A 22,201-nucleotide genomic window follows, 5' to 3' on the forward strand; every position below is an offset into this window, starting at 1 on the left:
ATTTGCTTTGTGTAAGATCTTGTTTTGCATGCATTTAACCTGGTAAGTTTTCAGATACTTAGGCCAACGCTGTCAACCTATTAAAAAAAAAAACTTGGGGAAACTAAGAGGCGCCTGGGTGGCTCAGTCTGTTGAGCCTCCTCTGACTCTTCATTACAGCTCAGGTCAAGATCTCAGCTCAAGATCTCAGTCGTTAAGATCAAGCTTAGGGTAAGGCTCTGCGCTCGGCCAGAAGCCTGCTTGAGAGTCTTTCTCCCTCTTGCTGTCTGCCCCCCTCCACTCAGAGTTGCACCTGTACTCACTCTTTCTTTCAGATAGATAATAAATAAGCAAATAAATAAAATCTTTTTTTTAAGATTTTATTTATGTATTTGACGAGAGAGATCACAAGTAGGCAGAGAGGCCGGCAGAGAGGCCAGCAGAGAGCAGGCAGAGAGAGAGAGTGTGAAGCAGGCTCCCTGCCGAGCAGAGAGCCCGATAGTGGGGCTCGATTCCAGGGACCCTGGGATCATGACCTGAGCCGAAAGCAGAGGCTTTAACCCACTGAGCCACCAGGCGCCCCAAATAAAATCTTTAAAAAGGAAAAAATTAATTCTCGTTTTATTCCAGTCTCTCTAAATTTATTTCCATTCTGGCTATGTAATAATCACTTGTTACATACTAATATCCTGTACTTCAACTGTATTAGTTACTATGTAAAAGTGGCTATCTGGGGGCCGCCCAGCGGCCCAGTTGCTTAAGCATCTGACTCTTGATGGTAGCTTGGGTGTTGATCTCAAGGTTGTGAGTTCTAACCCACACTGGTCCCCCGTGTTGGGCTCCAGACAGGTCATGGAGCCTACTTTTTAAAAAAGTAAAGAAAAAAAAGAGAAAGTGCTCTCTGAGCTGGGTCCTCCTAAAAAGGAGAAGTATATGAAAAGTTTACATTCCTGAAAAATTCAAATATATTTTCATTTAATTGCAGGTATTAAGTATTGCAACTGAGCAAAAATTTAAGCAAACTATCAGAAAGTGATAACAGAAATATAAACGGAATTCTAACTAGCCAATATGTTTCTAAATTAAAACCAGTCATAAAAATCTCATTTGAATTCTGTAAGATAGTACCTAAAAGGACATTATTCTAAGCTTTTTCATCAAAAATCTCCTAAAATATGAGAACTATCCACGCTATCTTTATTAAATAAATAAAATACGGCATCTTCAGCTCTGCAGATGCTCGTAACATCAAGACCAAATTCCCATCTTTCAGAAACAGAGACCTTTCCTAATTCCCACAAAACATAAATTGCACTAACTGTTAAGCCATCTCCACTTAAAAAGAAGTTATCTTCAGGAGGGAGACAAACCATAAGAGACTCTTAATCTCACAAAACAGATTGAGGGTTGCTAGAGGAATGGGGCGGGTAGGGAGAGGGTGGCTGGGTTATGGACATTGGGACGGGCATGTGCTATGGTGAATGCTGTGAATTGTGTAAGCCTGATGATTCACAGACCTGTACCCCTGGGGCAAATAATACATTATATGCTAATAAAAATAACAAAACAAAAACAAAGAAGAAGATATCTTCTAGTATTTCCAGTCTAAAGAATTATTTCTGTCAAAACTATACTTCTTCCTACCAGGAAGAGGCCAGTAGATAGAGCCAACCCATATCAGTGGAAAGAGATGCCAGAAGATTCTAAATCTTAGAACAAGCCAAGATCATGCCACTGACAAACAAAAGGGAATATGTTAAATATCTTTCTCATATCCCGACACTGATTTTTCTAAAACAATTCAAGCAAGACATACATTTCATAAAATCATACTCATGTGGAATAAATACAGAATTTCTCAAAATATGATACTACTACATAAAATGTATTTTCCTTTAAAAATTTATCTTAGATAAATTCCCCACCAACAATTTCTTTGTTCTAGAAAAATCTCTCAATTTGTTTTCCAAATTAACCTGGACTCTAGTATTTTGAACAGCACATTGTCTATAGCATGTCTCTAATGTTTGCTTCACTTACTTTCCATTGATGACGCCATCTGGATTCAGCATAGGGACAATTTTAAAAATATAGGATTCTCGTAGGCTCTGGGCAGTAGGGTTATTACTCATGAGGTACTCCAATGTTCCCTTCATTACCCCAACTTGCATTAGTTTCTCCAGGATGTACCCGAGCAGATAAGAAAACATAAGGGCGGTTTCCTAAAGTACACATAAAATCTCAAATTAAAATGAACAGCTACTAAGAATTTGTATGCTGTCTGACTTTGAGATTTAGAAATATTTCCATTCAATTGTAAATTCTCATACACATTCATAGCAACAATTTCCTGTGCACCTACTATATACAAGAGTGGCACAAGGCCCTCTAGAGAAAACAGATAAAACCCATATAAGCCATGTCCTAAAAGGAGTTCATAGTATAAATATAACACAACAAATACTATTTGAGTTGCCTATTTATTTCCCAATAATTAACCTGACATCTAAAACAAGTTCTTTTATATAATTTCGCTTTTTATAAAGAATAAGTAATTGGGGAAGCTTTAAATATAAATTTATTTTTCATAAAGTCATGGGGGGAGGGAAAATGTCATTTTATCCGTTTTATAGTTGCTATGATAAGCACAGATAAAATAAGGTATATTTGCTCAGAGATTTACAAAGAAAATTTTTTCAATTTTTCACTATACATTTAGATATATAGGTCTACAATATAACGATTCAGTCCACCCAATCATAACCTTCTTATCAAAATTAGAGCAGTTTTCTTATTTTTTCTATTACCGCTGTACATCTGAGACAATTTTTAAAAATATAAATGGCAGGAAAAAAGAAGTAGCTATTCAGTGCTGGCATCAAAGCATTTGATAGGTTTCTGGTGGTTTTACTTATAATAAAATTATTTTATTAGTTTAATAAGTAAACTACTAATCTTAATAAAATTAGTTTATTATAAATTTTTAATTGCAAAATTTACATTTTAAATGTTTAAATTTTAAACATTTAAAATGCAAATTTTTAAATGTTTTAAGAGTTCATGTAAACTCTTCAAACATTTTGTTGTGTTATACTTTGGGTAGGACTTCTATGATAAGAACTACAGAATATTCATATTGAGAGAGACCTCAGAGATAATCTCACAAAACTCCCCCATTTTCGAAATGAGGAAAATGAGGCCCAGAAGTAGGCCAAAGGCCAGGCAGTAAAAGGACTAAGACTAGAACCCAGGACTTCTGATACCTACTCCTAGTACTGCTGCCCTTACAAAATATATACAAAGAAAAGAAAAATAAGAATAACTGGTATTTTGAGTGAAGAAGACAGACTTACTGAATTGACAGATATGTTCATAATAATTAGACTCTGGCATTGCCGTTATAGTCACCAAGGGACAGGTGTTTCCAGACAGGGTTTCACATAACACATCTTTTCGAAAATAGATTTGCTGAGGATTGTGTGCTGATTCCAATTTTTGAAGATGCATCTTGATAAAAATTTAAAAGCAAAGTATACAATCATTTAAAAACTCCCTAGGATAAACAGAAACAACTGTATCCAGAGCTCCACACAACGAAAGTGAATCAGACTCCTAATTCCTTCTCTGAAACCCTCAGGGAGCCAGATGTAGTTCAAACCTCGGTAACTTGAGGCAGGTGAGAAAGGGGGCTAGATACGGTGCATATACGGTTAATTTGGCAACACCCCAGAGGCATCAGTGCCAGTGGCCTGAGATAAGCACGTTGTTATTTCTGCAGCAAAACATGCATGGGGTCACTCGAAGTGGAATCAATATCCTAAATAAGCTCACATCAACTCAGGCCAGGCTTTGCTGCCAAATGGGCTACGAAAAAGCTTTTGGTTTTAAAGCTTTCTGAACTTTGGAATTATAAAAGTGACTACAGACCTGCAGAATGAAATATGTAGCACAAATTTTTTAACAACTTTTCCTGATTTCAAGATTAATTGTAAAATGTGTAGAAGACACAGAAAGTACAAAGAAACAAAATTTAAAACACCCGTAACTGCATCACCTAGATTACTACTAACAAATGCCAATGTAACCTGCTTTGATCACTTAATAATTTGTACACACACAAACATTCATAATTATGAACTCTATTATATCACTCAACATGTGAATTATGTGTCTTTTAAAAACACACGTTTTAATGGTTTTAGTATACGGTTATATCACACATAAACTATTCAATCCCTTATTTAAGATACTTAGTTGGTTTCCAAACTTTTGCCTATGTTTGCTCACATAATCACAATTTACTATGTGGCCACTATTTCTGTGCAGGAAACTGTGCCTGGCATTGGGGATGTAACAGGGAACAACTAGACCCTACCTTCAGGAAAATACAGAGTGCCATGAAAGCCTGTGATCAGGGGCAGGAAGCCTAGTAGAATCTGGACAGTGAGGAAAGGTCTCCTAAAAGAAGTCACATTCAAACTGAGATCCAAAGGATGAGTGAAGAGGGTAGAGGAGAGTGCTGCAGGCAGAAGGAAGGTACGTGGGAAGACCAGGACAAAAGAAAGAGAAATAAAGAACTGACAAAGATGCCCTGGAAAGATGACCATGAAAGCTGAGAAACAGAATTAACACAGACTGAAGGGCCTCGTAGGCCATTCTCTCACAAGGCACAGCATATATATGTATGGCTGGTAACTGATACAGAAATAAGTGACATGTGGATAACCTTAACAAAAAATGAACAGGCAAATATTTTACTGTGAATTAATACCACAAATATTAACTTAGCTGGAGGACAAACTTTAAAGAGTGAGTTATTTTAAAGTCCATTTAAAGATAAATATTGGGTATATAAATAGTTCAAACAATACGTGGATATGGCAAAAAATTGTGAAAACCAGTAGAGAAATGATGACATGAAGATTTTCAGACTTCATAAAAATGGCAAGAGAAAGCACTAAGGAGCTTTAAGACAAGATTTATGGATTAGATCTTCCCACCAAGGAGCCCTCCTGCTATAATGTGAGTGAAAAACTAATGAAGAGGAAAAGGGATAGAAGTGAATTCTAAAACACCAGTGAGAAGAAGTGGCAGAGTGGAGAGGAGAGGCAGCAGTAATGCCTGCAAAGGTCATGGCAGTGCCATTGGAAAAAAGGAGAGGAATTCAAAATACATTAAAAGGTAACGTCAATAAAGAACAATAATATATAACCCTGTGAATAATAACATTGTATATTCTGATGTTATGTTATTTGGCACAGAAAGATAAATGGTAATATCTTTATTGTAAATTGTAACCATTATTAAAATAATGTCAGCCACATTGAATGTTCTCAGCCTTTCTATCTCTTCTGTTGGGCAGAGTATGTTTTTCTCTCCTTTTCCCCTCATAATTTGGAAGCTTGTTTCTAAATCACAGTGTTCCAATGTCCTTCTGGGTAAACTGATCATATCCCTATGATCCTTGATCATTAGGACATTCTGTATTGAGAAAAAAAATCTACCACAGTAATTACTCAAATTCATTTTTCAGTTTTGTTTTACAATGTAAACACTCAAATATCTCAAAAGAACCCCCCCCCAAAAAATTTATATCCTAAATTCTAAAGAATCTGGATCTAGAACTCCATATCAAACCACTAAAAGAAATGAATTCCCTACAGAAAAACTTACACATTTTTCTATTGTTAGATTTTCTATGAGATTTAATGCCTCTCATTAAAACAAGTGGAAATCTCACCTAGTTAAAATGTGTAAATCATGGAAAGCTATAGATTTCTATACAAAGATGGAGAGTAAAAATCTTTTCAAATTTTTAAAATATTTTTAAGAATATTTAAAATATTTCCATTTTACTCCTTTTAATGTTTTCAACAAGTACTGTATTTTCTAAAATATTCAGCCTTGGATTTTTTTTCTCATCTTATTAAGATATTTCATTAAACCATTTTTTCCCAATTATCTGACACATGCATATAGCACAATGACAGCCATAATACAACTCAATGACTTCTCACCTGTAAAGTCGAATATGTGTATGGATAGTGATAAGCAAAGTAGCAAACATCATCTTTATGTGGAAAATTGACAGTGAATGTAATTGTATAGTAGGATTTTCCCTTTTGCCCACCTGCAGCAACTGAACTTCTTGAGAAGTGATTTCTACAATAGAAAAGCAAAAAACATATTTATTTCTTCCACACAAAGTTCTGATTTTCCTTACTACTTTTTTAAACAGAACTTTGGGGGTAAACCCATACAGTTTATAAAAAGTTTAGCTTAAATATTTTATAAAAATTAGACTTGGTACTAATGAGCAGTTAACTGCTATCAACTGACGTAAGTTTTCAGCTTTGGATTTACTACTAAATGGAGATGAGACTCTACACATTAATAAAAATTTTAGAACCTAATTCCTCGTTAGACATTCACATTACTGGATCTCACCAATTACCATCGGTGACTGCTACCACACTAGATGAAAAGCTAATAATGGCAACGATTCAAGTGGATGGATCAGAGAGGACAATAACTAAATTCACTATCAATCTTAAGATCACAAAAAAAGAAATAACCAGACAGGATGTGTTTCCTGATGTGATGCAACAGGAATTCACTGCACCACCTATGAAGTACTCTTGCCAAAACTCAAACCTGAAGTTGATCAAGCTTCTAGATCTAACTACTACTTTACAGGAAATCAGTAAAATAGAAGAAATAATTATCACCACAGGGATGCAACCAGCAAAACCCAAAATGTGGAAAATTTTGCATGACAAATGACCCAGTTTCTTCAACAAATAAAGGAGAAAGAATAGGGGGGGGAAAAAGGCAACCTACATATTAAAGGAGACTAAAGGGACATAGCAACAAAATCAAATGCAATGTGCAGCCTTGGTTGGTCGGATTAAAATAAATCAACTATAAAAGAACATTTATGAGGGGCTCCTGTGTGGCTCAGTCTGTTAAGTGTCTGCCTTTGGCTCGGATCATGATCAGCTCAGGTCATGATCTCAGGATCCTGGGATAGAGCCCTTGGGATGCCTGTCAGGCTCCCTGATCAGCAGGGAGCCCACTTCTGCATTTCCCCTGCCCTTCCCCCCTGCTCCTGCTTGCTCTCTCATGCTCTCTGTATCTCCCTCTAAAATAAATAAGTCTTAAAAAAAAAAATAATTATGAGACAGCTGGGGAAGTCTGAACAATGACAGGATATTTTATCATATCAAGGAATTTTCTTAGGTGTGATAATAGCATCATGGTTAGACTGTCTTTAAAAATCTCTAAAAGACAGGGCGCCTGGGTGGCTCAGTGGGTTAAGCCGCTGCCTTCGGCTCAGGTCATGATCTCAGGGTCCTGGGATCGAGGCCCGCATCGGGCTCTCTGCTCAGCAGGGAGCCTGCTTCCTCCTCTCTCTCTGCCTGCTTGTGATCTCTCTGTCAAATAAATAAATAAAATCTTAAAAAAATAAAAAAATAAAAAATAAAAATCTCTAAAAGACAAAGATCTTTGAAGTATTTATCATAAATATGATATCTGGAAATGCTTTTAAAAATTCAGTGTGGCGGTAGGAGTGTAAGTATTCCTAAAACAAAGCCAAACACGCGTTGGTAACTGTTGAAACTGGGTGATGAATAGATGTGGTCTCATTATCCTATTACCTGCTTTTGTAAATGTTTGAAGATTTCCCTAATAAAAAGTTTTTAAAACTACACATTACTTTCTAGACTTTTAAATATCACTGACATTTGATGGCCTGACAGCAGTTTGTCTATCAACCTAATTTCTAAAATTTCAAATCATCTTCTGTGATTTAAGTCATAAACTGAAGGAAATCCACGACCAACAGTTTATTTACGTGCACGCACATACACATGGGCATGGTATTTTCAAACCGCTATTGTCTTCATTAATGTAGCCACCATATCTTGAGTACTCAGTGACAAGGTGCTATGGGTTGAGGAAAGCACAAAATAAATTCCAGAACTTTTGGCCAACTCTCTTCCCCCCTAAGTTTAACATCTAATTGGAGAGGTATTAATAACAACCACATTACAGCTATACAGTAGTCTGTCAGTTATATTCTCTCAGAGACTGGTGGGAGTAGTTTTATTCTCATTGTGCAGAGGAGACAAAGAAGCATTGGAAGACCTGGTTGACAAATGAAAAGTTAAGACACATGCAAAGACAGATTTTAATCCTATCTGGATTTCAGGTTTCAGGAAAGCAACTAGGATACTGCTTGTTACATGGAAAACAGTTAATAAACATCTGTCGAATTGACCTGAATTCCAGTTCCAGGTCTGGAAGTAGCCAAAAGAAGAAACAAAAATGAAACCAAACAAACAAAAATCCTTGCCATCACCCCTACACAAAACAGAACCAACACCTGTCATGTTATGACTTTTCACTTGACTATGTGAAAAAGAAAAGCACTCGCTGATAGACTATTTCAATTCCAATTTTATGAGAAAGAGATAAGTTAAGGGTACTTTTATATTAGCCTACCATTAAAAGAAATACAGAATGTATTCAGGCACAGATGATTGCATATCATCTTATATTTCCATCCCTCATTTACGACTTATTTTGCTATTACAAGTAGGGGGGAAAACCCTGCTGAAATGAATTCTAGGAAACACTGTCCTTCTCAGAAAGTAATAGCACTTAAAAGCTAGGTTTTTCCAAAGTCATGTCTTAACCAGTAAGAACATTTAATTTCAGAAGTCTTCTGATTAAAAAAAAAGGAATATTAGAGCTAGTTAAGCACCATATAAAAACCCAAAATCCACTGAACAAAAATGTCAGGATTAAGATTATTAACAAAGAAAAGACAGGGATGTCAAATGCATTCGGAAGAGGAAGTTATCTAGAAACATATTACACATTAAAAACAGTAAAAACGGAAGCAAGACATATAATAATGCCAGATTACTTAGACATGAAGTTGAAGAATAATCCAATCATTCCCATGAAGCAATAAATGATTTCAAGCACTTATTTCTGACTTGATAAGCAGATGGCCTATTTGAGGTCAAGTTGAACTGCATAGGCTGCTATAATAATGTAATTTTGGAATACATCTCCACGTACAATATCCTGGAAATTCAAATCAAGTAAATATTTGCATGCAAAAGAGAAAAGATAAGAACTGCACTTAATATCATCAGAACAACAAAAAGTCACTGATAATTATTCCCTAGAATTCCTAGTTTCAGTTTTATTTGAGTTTTCAGAGTCTTTTTAAAGCTAAAAAAGTTGAGGACACATAGCTATCTAAGTGGTGAAGATAAGATTTGGACTAAGAAGATCTGTCTTTAAGACACATTTTATTTCCACTACATATACCACCTCCATAAATCTCAAATTTTAAAGGACTCTGTTAAAGATAACAGTACAGCATACCACCATAGTTCAAATAATGCAATGACTCTATTTTCTAACCTTCAAATTGAAAGAGAATGAAGATCCCCTTCTGTCACCTGATGTCCTATTATTCTTAGAATACTTACTTATAATAACAAATGTCCGTTCCCACACGAATCCACCACGGTCTTGCGTTTAATGCTTCCTGAACCGAATACATGAGTGGTTGCATACCTTTGACAGAGAAATAGGAAAAAAAGGAAAAAAAAAATCTTTTCAGAGTTTCTGAGTTAAAAATTAATCACACCATTATAGAAAGCACCAAATGTTCAGCAAAGCTAAAAGAAAATACATTTCAGTTTTTAGTATGTATTAAAAAAAAGGTATTTCTTTAAAATTTCCTCTAAGTCCACCAATGACATGCTTTTAATCCCAGTTTACCTAAAATGGGATTACAACTTTGATGAGTGAGAAGTTATTAAATTTTATTAACTGATCTCTATATGAGATCAAGTAAAAATAATAAAAATAATAAGTAAAATGTATTCCTTGGAGCAAGTGAGAGTCAAAAAAATATACAAAGAAATAGTGTATATCCTCTCTGGGCCGGACCTAATTTGCAGAAACATGGCTAAATGCACCAAGAAGGTCGGAATTGTGGGGAAACACGGGACCGTTATGGTGCCTCCCTCAGGAAAATGGTGAAGAAGACTAAAATAAGCCAGCACACCAAGTACACTTGCTCCTTCTGGGGCAAAACCAAGATGAAAAGAGGAGCTGTGGGGATCTGGCATTGTGGCTCCTGCATGAAAACCGTTGCTGGTGGTGCCTGGACCTAGAACACCACTTCTGCCGACACAATCAAGTCTGCCTTCACACAAGGGACAGAGTTCGAAGACCAGTAAAAGCTCCATCATTTGAAACACTGCTAGCCTATAATACATGGGTTAATTTATGTAACAAAATTACTTGGGCTTGTTGTTAAATTTATTAATTAGATCTTTCAATTTGTGGTGCATTAGTTTTGCTTTCTCAAAGGACTTGGAAATTAATAATCCTTCTAATTTTTATTGACAAAAAAAAAAAAGAAACTGTATATAATCACACTTTAACTCTATACTGAGGTTAAGGAGGAAAATATCACAAAAATGTCAAGATTGTTTTCTTTTTCAAACTTCTCCACATATGTGCTTATAGTGGGGAGGAGGTGTAAAGAGTATTAACAAAAATAGGATCAAATATATAGTGTATCTTCTTAGGTAGTTATGGAAATATATTCTATATATGAACTTTAATATTATCTACTCTATTTCATAAAATAATACACTAGACTTCTAAATGGAATTAATAAAATTCCTATGTTAATTTTAGAATTGTTGACAAATTTTTTAAGACCTACTTTGACTTTCCTAGAGACAGAATAATTTCTTGATTGTCTTGCTACAGAATAATTTTGTTAAATTTACCTCTGAATATTTTTATTAGTCTTTAGTAGTCTCTTGGGTTTTCTCCATATGAAAATCATATAATTTGTAATTCAAAGTATTTTAACCTCCTCTTCAGTGTTTGTATCAGTTATTTCTACTTTATTGTCTTAGAGAAATGGAACAACCTCAAAAATTGATTCCAAATATAGAGGTAAGAAAACAAACAACTCTGTCTTGTTTTTCATTTTAATCAAAATGTTTTGCATTCAATACAACATCTGCCAACTCTTTTTGCATATCAACTGTACCATTTTTTAATAAAAAGAGCTCAGGCTGAGTAATTTCTGTGTGACAGACACTGCTCTTAGCATTTTTACATGTGTTAATTCATTAAATCCTCACAACAACCCTCTGTGGCAGGTGCTATGGTTACTCCCATAACTAGAGTAGTTTCTTTCATAAAATTATTACACTTAAGTATTTTAATTATTTTATCAAATGCCTCTTCAGCATCCACTAAAAGAATTACACAGCTTGTCTCCTTTAATCTGTTGATGCAGTAAAATATGTTGATAGGTTTCCTAGTGTGAGCTATCCTTGCATTCCAAGAAAATGCTATTCTTTTACTAGTATATAATTATATTAGCTAAAATCTCGTTTAGTTTCTGCATCTAAAAATTGACCCCTTTAAAAAAAAGTTACCTTTACCAAGTATCAGTATAAGATTACACTAGCTTCAGAAAAATATACTGAGAAGCTATCCATTATTTACTGGAATAAGTAAAAGTATAACCTATTTTTTAAAAGATAAATATAATTCAGCTGAAATACCATCTAAGGTGTATGTTTTTTTAAAGATTTTATTTATTTATTTGAGAGAAAGACAACAAGAGCACCAGCAGTGGGGGCAGGAGCAGAGGGAGAGAGAGAAGCAGACTCCCCACTGAGCAGGGAGCCCATGTGGGGCCGGATCCCAGATCATGACCTGAGTCGAAGGCAGACTCTTAACTGACTGAGCCATCCAGAGACCCCTAAATACATTTTTATTTTCCTTTTCTAAAGTTACAGTATGTTCAGAATCCCTACTTTTTATTAATCAATTCTGGCATGTTTTATTTCTATCATCATTTTCAGCATTTTTTAAAAATTCATTCTCTTCTTTTTGGTTTATTTTCCTGTTTTTCTACTGTCGAGTACTTAGTTCACTTACTTTCCGTCTTTTTTATTTTATTTTATTTCTTTTTTTTTAAGATTTTATCCATCTATTCGATAGAGAGAGAGCACAAGCAGGGGGAGCGGGAGAGGGGGAAACAGGCTCCCTGCTGAGCAGGGAGCCCAATGTGGTACTCGATCCCAGGACCCCAGGATCATGTTCTGAGCCGAAGGAAGACGCTTAACCAAATGAGCCACCCAGGCCTCCCCTTTTATATTTTAAATAATACAAGTTATTAAAGGCTTTCAATTTCCCTTCAGCTACCAGTTTAGTTATATACCATAAGTCTACAAAGTGTCCTCTTTTGAAGTACTCCCTACATTAGAGATGTTCAATTGAACTCCATCAGAACAGAGATGTTCTGTATCTACAATGTCCACAATGGCAGCAACCTGTGGCTATTAAGGATGGGAGATGGGCAGAGCACCACTAAAATAACAGATGTTTTGACTTTAAATTAACTTAAATTTAAATAGCCACATGGACAGCATGGTTCCAGTGATCTGAAACACCAATTTTAAATTTTCAGATTTTTTTTTAGAAGGAACTTTATATTTCCAAGTACCCACTTTTTTGTTGTTGTTGTTGTTGTTGTTGTTGTTGTTGTTGTTGTTTGGAAAAACTAATACTCTGAATCACAATGAAATGTGTAAAATATGAGTATTTTTAAATCACCAATAAGTTGTGCCTTTAACAAAATATACTAAAAGTTTTAAATGTTTCATGAACATAAGGAGGATACCTTCTTGCACTCCTTCTATAAAGCAGAATGTAAAATGTGAAAAACAACGGTACTTATATTCCGATTCTCTAAGTATAGTTCACTGCTCACCCACCCCCCAAAATAAAGAATTTCCAGGCTCAAGTTCAAATGGATTCTTTCATACACTTCATCAAACACTCCAACTCATGTGACATTTTGTTTCATTCACATTTGTAGCGTGACTTTTTTTACAGTTCTGTTTTATCCTTCTGTGGGAAAAGATACAAAGGACTTCTGTCCTATGTCCCTAACATTTCTCAGTTTCATAATCATATTATAGCATACCATTTCTTGGGATCACTTCAATTTTTTTTTAAGGTGTAATTTCAGGATCCCACTAACTTCCAATTCTAATTTGGATGAGCTGCTTTCTAGAAATGCTACTCGGCTTTCATCCTGTTCACAGTGGAATCCCAGATTAGTTCCACCATTTCTCCCATCTCAGACCTTACATCTCACTCTCGGTCGGCTGCAACACATCTTCAAACATATTCTCAAAATAGAATCCTAATGAATCCAAAAACCAAGCTTGTTGACTGTATTACTCGAATTTTCTGTATCGTTTATGTAGTGTCTTCTTGATATGTTAAATTCTGAAAGGGGCATTTTAAATTCTTACAATAGCTGTCTTCTAGTTAAGTTGTATTTATTGGAGCTTTTGTTTGACCTATACGGATGCCCTGTGGTTTTGGTTGCTATTGTATTATATAAAGGTTTGTGTCCTACAAAGCAAAGGAAAAAATCAACAAAATGAAAAGGCAACCTACCAACTGAGAGGAAATATTTGCAAATCCTGTATTCAATAAGAGGTTAAGACCTAAAATATATAAAGAACTCATACAACTCAACAGAAAAAAAGTGATTAAAAAATGGGCAGTCATGGGGCGCCTGGGTGGCTCAGTGGGTTAAGCCGCTGCCTTCGGCTCAGGTCATGATCTCAGGGTCCTGGGATCGAGTTCCGCATCGGGCTCTCTGCTCAGCAGGGAGCCCGCTTCCCTCTCTCTCTCTCTCTCTCTCTGCCTGCTGCTCTGCCTACCTGTGATCTCTCTCTGTCAAATAAATAAATAAAATCTTTACCAAAAAAAATGGGCAGTCATAAAAAAGAAGGAAATCTTGCCATCTCCAACAACATGAATAGACCATGAGGGCACTATGCCAAGTGAAATAAGTCAGACAAAGAAAGAAAAATACCGTAAGATCTCATGTGTAGAACTGGAAAAAAAAAAAATCTCAGAACAGATTGGTAAGGCAGAGAGGGAGTAGAAACAGAGGTGGGCAAAGTGGATGAAAGTGATTAAAAGACACTAACTGCCAGTTATAAAATAAGTAAGGCTGGGGAATGTAAAGTATGGCAGTAGGACTATGGTTAATATATAATACTATATTACACATCTGAAAGTTGCTAAGACAGTAGATCTTCAAAGTTCTCATCACAAGAAAAAACTTCACAACCGTGTGGCAACAGATGTTAACTAGACTTCTTGAGAGGATCATTTCAAAACATATACAAATATTAAAGCATTATGTTATACATCTTAAACTAACATAAGATTTTATGTCAATTATACCTCAGTTGAGAAAATGTCTGTGATTGGGGCGCCTGGGTGGCTCAGTGAGTTAAGCATCTGCCTTCAGCTCAGGTCATTATCTCAGGGGATCAAGCCCTGTGTCGTGGGGTTCCTTGCTCAGCAGGGAGTCTGCTTCTCCCTCTCCCACTACCCCTCCCCCAACTGGTCCTTGCTTGCTCTCTCTCTCTCAAATAAATAAATCTTTAAAAAAATGTTTGTGATTATTATACATCTTCAATAACTGCAACTAGTACATATGAAGTATCTATTCAGTGCTTTTGAACCTGAATTTTTTTTTGTCTGGATGTAAATGTAAACGGACACTGCCACTACGGACAACATGCATGGAGGTTCTTCAAAAAATTGAGAATGGATATACCATATGATCCAGCAATTCCACTTCTGGCAATAAGAGAACCACTTCTGCTATATTTTATTTGCATTTGGCTAGTTTATCTCTGCCTAAGCACTTATTTTCAACTTTGTCATTTAATCAACACTGCCCTCCTTCCTATTGTATAATTTTTTTTAAAAGATTTTATTTATTTATTTGTCTGAGAGAGAGAGAGCACAAGCAGAGGAAGCTGCAGGCAAAGGGAAAAGCAGGGTCCCCACTAAGCAAGGAGCCTGATGCAGATCTCAATCCCAGGACCCTGGGATGACCTGAGCTGAAGGCGGATGCTTAACCAACTGAGCCACCTAGGCGTCCCCTGTATAACTTCCAATATTTTATTTTTGAAGACATTTCAGCTCAAGTCAGTGATGACAGATATACACTTCATCTCATTCCTTTCATCTAATTTTCTTTCTACTATTTAATGTTTCTTTTTTCTTCTCTACCTTATTATTACTGGCCTGGTTACATTTCTCCAATTTCTTTTTCTTTTCCCATTATTTGGAAGCTTTCTGTTGTGCTCATCAATTCTACCTCCCATCCTCATAGTTAGGATTAACTGGTATTTCACTGATACTGTATCAGTAACTAAGCAATCCCACCAAGATAAGTTAACTTTCACTTCTTCCATGTCACCCCCCCATAGAACATTTTAACTTTTAACACATTTTATAAATTCCGTTTCTATCTTGAGATCTTTTACTCATTTATTTTTCTCACAGAGGGCTCAGGGGTAACATATTTTCTGCATTCTACATACACAAAGATGTAGTTTGTTGGTAATGGCAAACAAATGACAGATTTCGCAAAAGACATTTGGCTGTCCTCTAGCTTCCAGTGCCACAGATGAGAAGTCCAACACTAATCTAATTTTTTCACATGCAGAACACAGTGATTAAGAGCATACAATCTGCAACCAGACTACCTGTCTGAACTCCAACTTCATCACCTGCCAGATGCATGATCCCAGGCGGATTACTAAACTTCTGATGCCCTATTTTTCTCTGCTGTAAAATGGATTCTGTTTAATGGATGAAGAGTGTCACATGTGTTAGCACTTAGAAATAAGGCCTGGCACACGGCAAATATTCAATAAATGTTAGCTGCTCTTATTATTATTATTTAAGTAACCAGTTGTTTTAAAGTGGAAGTATGTTAAGATTCTCTCTTTACACCTGAAATTCAAGTATTTCACTGGAGCATATAATGGAGTCCAGGATCTTTATTCCTTCCTAGGATTCACTGGCCCATTTCAATCTGAAACTTCAAACTCCTCTAGACACATAAAAGGCATAATCATAGTTAACTATGGTAAGGTTCCAATTGAAGTCAGCGCACATTAGATTTATCTGAAGTGTTCTAATTTTATAGAAGACAATGTATTCTTATAGTACTTTTTAAATGATAGTTGATTATAGTTAGAGTGGAAGAAGGGATATTTGAAAATTCTGACTATAACAAAAACCATTTGAACCAAAGAAGTAGCCCCAGGAAGAATCAATCAAATGAGGTAACTCAGACTGAATAAACAGTCTATTCAACCTGACATTTTGACTATAACTGTTGTCATCAGCCACAGGATAAACCTGTATATGCATAAAAAATATGCTAAGAACAGTCAACCTTGTCACTTGAATACAATCAAAATACTAAATTGCCACGACGAAGCCAACAACCAATGGCACTGGCTTCTAATAATAGCTGTGTAAAGGCCAAAGCTGTAGGGAGTAGATGCTCAGTAACAATACAGACACGAAGAAAGACAAGGTGTTTTAGGCCTAATCATCAAATGTACTATGAATCACAGATTCATGAAATTTTCAAGTTGAAGCTATTACTCTCACATTTAACAGAGAAGGGGGACAAGTAAAGTTTAAAATGGAGCTCGAATAACCTTAAGGCACCTATCACAACCTGCACATATCATTTGGACATGGTAATTCCACCTAGAAAAAATACACACTTCTAATATGGCTAGTATTACAGCAGAAATTTATACTAAAAATAGGAAGACCACATTGTTGGTCTGGAGGATAATGATGGCCACTTAAATCTGAATCTCCACACATATCCTCACCACCAAAAAGTAAATAAATAAATTCAACAAGTAGCACAAATAAAACCACACATAACCCCCAGGTTTTCAGCATTACTAGAAGACAGACTACACCAAATTTTTTAATTAAGTTACCCTAAGTCTAAAAATGGGCAAAGACACACTAGGCAAATAGAAACAAAGTAGGGGTTGAAACGTTGAGATCAAAGTAGATTAAATGCCAAAATATATTAAATGAGACAAAGAAAGAACTTTATAAAGTGACCATTCACACTGAAGATTAATAACATACAGTACCTATGCACCAGGTAAGACCAACGTCCTGTGTAAAGCAGAAACTACAGGAGATACAGAAGACAAATCATACTATTTATAGTAGACGGACACACCACTCTCAGTACGTGACAGGCCAAGTGAAAAAAAATGAAGAATATGTATACGGAAGATTTAAAGAACATAATCGATAAAGTAAATCTTATATACAGATGTTGAACACAATATCCTGATAATACAGAATATATATACCTTATTCTAACAGCACGTGAAATACTCACAAAAACTGATTATATATTAGATCAAAAGGAAATGTCAGGAGTTCCATAAAAAAGAAACACTACAAACAAAACTGTCACCATGTGATAAAACTAGAAATTAAAAACAAAATGAACACAAGCAGAGAGGCACACTTGCAGGGGCGGGGTGGGAAGAAAAGCTGACTTAGGTGTCAGACCCTGAATGAGGTGAGGAGGGCATCTGCCCAAAAAGGCATCAGAAGGATTTTAACATACACTGGAACTGATCACTATGTAAATACACTAAGGATAATGAAAGCCCAAATTCTCCATGTTGGAGAAGGACACTGTAAATATAGGGAAAACCACCAGAACAGAATCTGTGGAATTAAAGGTATAAGCGTGACCTCATGGAGATTGTATGGGGATGTGTGTATATGTGCACACACACACAAACATAAATATATAAATATATATATAAATATATACATACATGCGGAGAAACTACTACAAATGAAAATTTCTGTATATATATTTGTATATACAAACATACAGTCCTCAGCTCTGTCTACTGAGAAGTCCAGTAACAATATGCATACAGTGCACACAGACCTTGGTTTTTATTTTTTATTTTTTTTTTTTTTAAGATTTTATTTATTTATTTGACAGAGAGAAATCACAAGTAGGCAGAGAGGCAGGCAGAGAGAGAGGAGGAAGCAGGCTCCCTGCTGAGCAGAAAGCCCGACGTGGGGCTCGAACCCAGGACCTGGGATCATGACCTGAGCCAAAGGCAGCGGCTTAACCCACTGAGCCACCCAGGCGCCCCCAGACCTTGGTTTTTAAATACGATTCATGACTAAAACAAACCAGGGCTCTTCCTAGAAATGATCGGTACCAGGCAAGGGGAACTCTGAGCGCTGTGTGCCAAAAAGCAAGGACGCCCATAAAGAATGATAGGGATATGTCAAAAGGACACACAAGCCAGTACTAAAGGGATCCCACTGGCCAAAGCTTGGGCAATTTGAGCATGAAAATAAATAATGACAGAAACAAATTACAATCCATCCAATAAAACAGGAAACCCATTCTGGACTGATATTCACATATTAAAAGTCTGAAGAGGAAAAAGATATTTACATAGTTTCAAAATACTTCCACCTAAAATACTTATTAATTACAAAAAGAAAAAGGGTAAGTTTACAATGGAAAAGCCTGACAGACTCAGACTTAATTAAGTGATAAAATGATTATTATCAGTAATGGGACAAACACATCCTGTGTCACCAGAGTACATCACCTCTGTAACATTCCTGCCACAGAAACCTAACTTGAATTGAGTCACGAGGAACATGAGACAACTCCACACTGAGAACCACTCTACAAAATAAGAGTCCTATAACTTTCAAAAATGTCAGGTCATGAATGTTAAAGCCTGCAAAACTGTTCCTGATTAAGAGTTTAGACATCTAACAACTAAATACACATGGTTTGAGCTGAATCCTCTTGCTATTAAGCACATTATTGAGGAAACAGACGAAACTCAAATGAGGGGCCTATGGATTAAAAAGGATTCACGTATCAATTATAATTTCCTAATGTTAGTAGTTATAATAAAAAATGCCACTGTTTTAGAAAATACACCAAAAGTATTCTAGGGTAATGAGGCATCATTTCAAATCCTCAACGACTGCATTAAGGGAGCAACTTTTCTATAAATTTGAAAGTATTTCAAAACATTTAGAAAAAGTTTATCATAAATTGAACTAGAATCTTTTTTGAATCTTCTTTATTTGAAGATTTGTTTTTTTTTAAGTGGGGAGGGGTAAAAGGAGAGGGAGAGAGAGAATCCTCAAGCAGACGCCCCGCTGAGCATGGAGCCTGAGGCAGGGCTCAATCCAGGACCCGGAGATCATGACCTGAGCCGAAATCAAGAGTTGGCCACTCAAAACTGAGTGACCCAGGTGCCCCAAACTAGAATCTTCTTGACATATTATTTTGTGCATATTCATTTTACATTCCTAATGGGATTTTCTTCATAGTTCACCCACCCGTCGCCTCATTCATTTATCAATCATCCATTCATGCCCTACTGTGAGTACAGCAGTCAGCAACAGCGACACTGTCCCTGATTGTGTGGAATTTATAACAAGTGCGGGGGGGGGCAGGAAAGGGATTAATCAGCCACACACATAAACAACATAAAACTGTTATAAACACCCCAAAGAAGAAAAAATACAAGGAACATTTATCAAGGGTACTAATCCGGCCTGAAGAGTCAGGGAAGGCTTCCTTAGTCCAGAGATAGCTCAGCTCAACTTCCAAGCACGGAATTAACTAACGTGGGCAAGGTGGGAGTGCTACAGACAAGACTCCAAAATTCTATTCTGTTGCCTGGTTCCACACATGTTCGATTTATATAAGAAGGTGGTTAAAAATCCTCATGTATCTGGGAGACATGGCTGGGGGGAGGAGGTAAAGGAAGGGTGGTGGTGGGACCTAGAGAAATGGAGTACAAAGGCAACAGGGAAGGAGCTAGAAATGAAAGCTCCAAGTAACAAAAATGCAAGACTGCCATCTAGCGGTAATCTAAGCAAACCCCTTTCAAGTAATGGGGGGGCGGTGAGAGAGAAATAGATTACAACAGAGAACAGCATTATTATACAGTGACAGAAATTCTCAAATTAAATTCACAAATAAGATCATTCACCTGTGATAAAACTAAGTATTTAATACAATCACCTGAAAAATTCCCAAGAAAAGGGCAATTTGAGAAACGAAAGCAACAGTAATGCTGCCTCTTCTGGGGGCACTGCGAAAGAAGACATTTTTGGACATATTTGCTAGAACCCAATACTTAAATACTCCTGCAACCAGAACGTCCCAATCAAACAAAGAAAAACAATTAAAACTAATTAATATTATTTCCTGATTTCAATTATGTATGGCAATTAAACAAATCCTTCTGGCTGAACAAGTTTCCATTGCAAGTATTTTTAATCATCAGCACCATCCCTGAAGGGAAGTCAAAATGAATCTAATGACAATAACATTAATTACATAGCTAGTTGCAATTTCTTAAAATGTTGAATTCCACTTTACTAAAATACTAGTCCCTTCCTTCTTCTATTGATGTTAAGAAAAACCAAGATTTCCTTTATGTTGTACTAACAACAAAACTAATGACAGAGTTTAACTTAAAAAAATACATCTACCTAAAAGCTCATTTTACAGCTATAAACAACTTCTGAGTTAAATACTTATAAATAATGAAAATAAGAAGAACTCATAAGAGACCACTTGTTGTCAGAATCTGGGAGGAGTTTCTAGTAAACTTGAGGCAGATGAAGCAGGACTGAGAAAAATCCAATGCAATATGCCTCATGCTCTATTTTTTCATATACGTATTTTGGATTTCCACAGCTAAAAAAAAAAAGTGCTGCACTACACCTTGAAGTCCCTTAAAGAATAACAGATAAAACAATAAAGCACAAAAAGAGGAAGCATTAAAAAACCAAACATGTCAATTATAAAAATAATTTCATATAAGTTAAAATCATATTAAAGACAAGGGTCAAACAACAAAATCAACCTCTATTTATAAGAAACAACAGGCAAAGATATATCAAGCAAATTCAAACCAAAACAATATAAAAATAGAATTCAAGGCTAACAATACTGAGGTATGGCTATTAATTTATACCATTAAATGGTACATACAAAAGGAATATGGAAAAGTTATAACTATGTGCCAAATAATATTGCTTAAGTAGAAAAAAATATGTTTTTGTAAATGAGGGATTGACAGAAACACAGAACTGAAAGACAATTTTTTTTTTTTTAAGATTTTATTTATTTGACAGAGAGAGATCACAAGTAGACAGAGAGGCAGGCAAAGAGAGAGAGAGAGAGAGAGAGAGAGGGAAGCAGGCTCCCTGCTGAGCAGAGAGCCCGATGCGGGACTCGATCCCAGGACCCTGAGATCATGACCTGAGCCGAAGGCAGCGGCTTAACCCACTGAGCCACCCAGGTGCCCCTGAAAGACAATTTTTTAAGAGGCAGAAAGAGAAGGTAAAAAATAAATAAGGACACAGAAAACCAAATAAATGAACTTATAACACTAAACTAACAATGTATATTAAGTTGTTGCCAGGAGAGAACATGAAATCAAAAACTGACCTGATCTTAAGCCATAAAAAGTTATTCCAAGTCATAAATTTTCTATGTATATGAACAAAATGCATTACAACTTGAAAATAATTTAAAAATTTTAATCAAAATAACCTAATCAACTATAGGAATGTAACAGATGTTTACCTAAATAATTCTTGGATCAAAAAGGATACCAACACTACATACAATTAGAGGCAATCTAGAAAATAATACAGAGTCTTAATATTAAAATCTAGAGGGGAAGGGATATAGAAATAAGTTATAATCAAGAGCAAATGCTTGGTCATCAAAAATAAATTTAGGTAAACAAACCGAAAGTTAAAAAGAAGAAAAAAAGTCAAACTTCAGGGAGGAAAACAGAAAAATTAATAAATAAAAATCTTTGAAAGGAAATAATGAATAAAACCAAGACCTAGGTTTTTAAAACAATAAATTATGTTGTGAGCACAACAAAAGGGAAATAAGCAAAAGAAGCGAGCACACATACTGCAGATACTGTATAGAAATCTACATGATTTCTAGTGAATTTTGAAAATCTAAATGTCATGTATATAAGAAAATATAAATTATCAAGATTGCCACAATAAGTAATAGCAAACTAGGAGCACTTGGGTGGCTCAGTTAGTTAAGCCTTCGGCTCAGGTGAAGATCCTGGGGCCCTGGGATCAAGCCCCATGCGGGGCTCCCTGCTCAGCGGGGAGCCTGCTTTTCCCTCTTCCTTTGCCTCCCCGCAACCCCGTTCATGCTCGTGCTCTC

General features: G+C 35.9%; 1 protein-coding gene across 1 annotated transcript in view; it reads right to left on the minus strand.

Moving 5' to 3' along the window:
* The window catches only part of AGTPBP1 (ATP/GTP binding carboxypeptidase 1), a 158,192-nt gene that overhangs the window by 28,760 nt on the left and 107,231 nt on the right, over positions 1-22,201 (minus strand). The window contains 5 exon segments of the mRNA XM_047700023.1: positions 2,020-2,138; positions 2,140-2,201; positions 3,333-3,486; positions 5,997-6,141; positions 9,489-9,576. Of these exon segments, the coding sequence (XP_047555979.1) occupies positions 2,020-2,138; positions 2,140-2,201; positions 3,333-3,486; positions 5,997-6,141; positions 9,489-9,576 (568 nt within the window).

This window comes from Lutra lutra, chromosome 13, assembly GCF_902655055.1.
Source record: "Lutra lutra chromosome 13, mLutLut1.2, whole genome shotgun sequence".
NCBI lineage: Eukaryota > Metazoa > Chordata > Mammalia > Carnivora > Mustelidae > Lutra > Lutra lutra.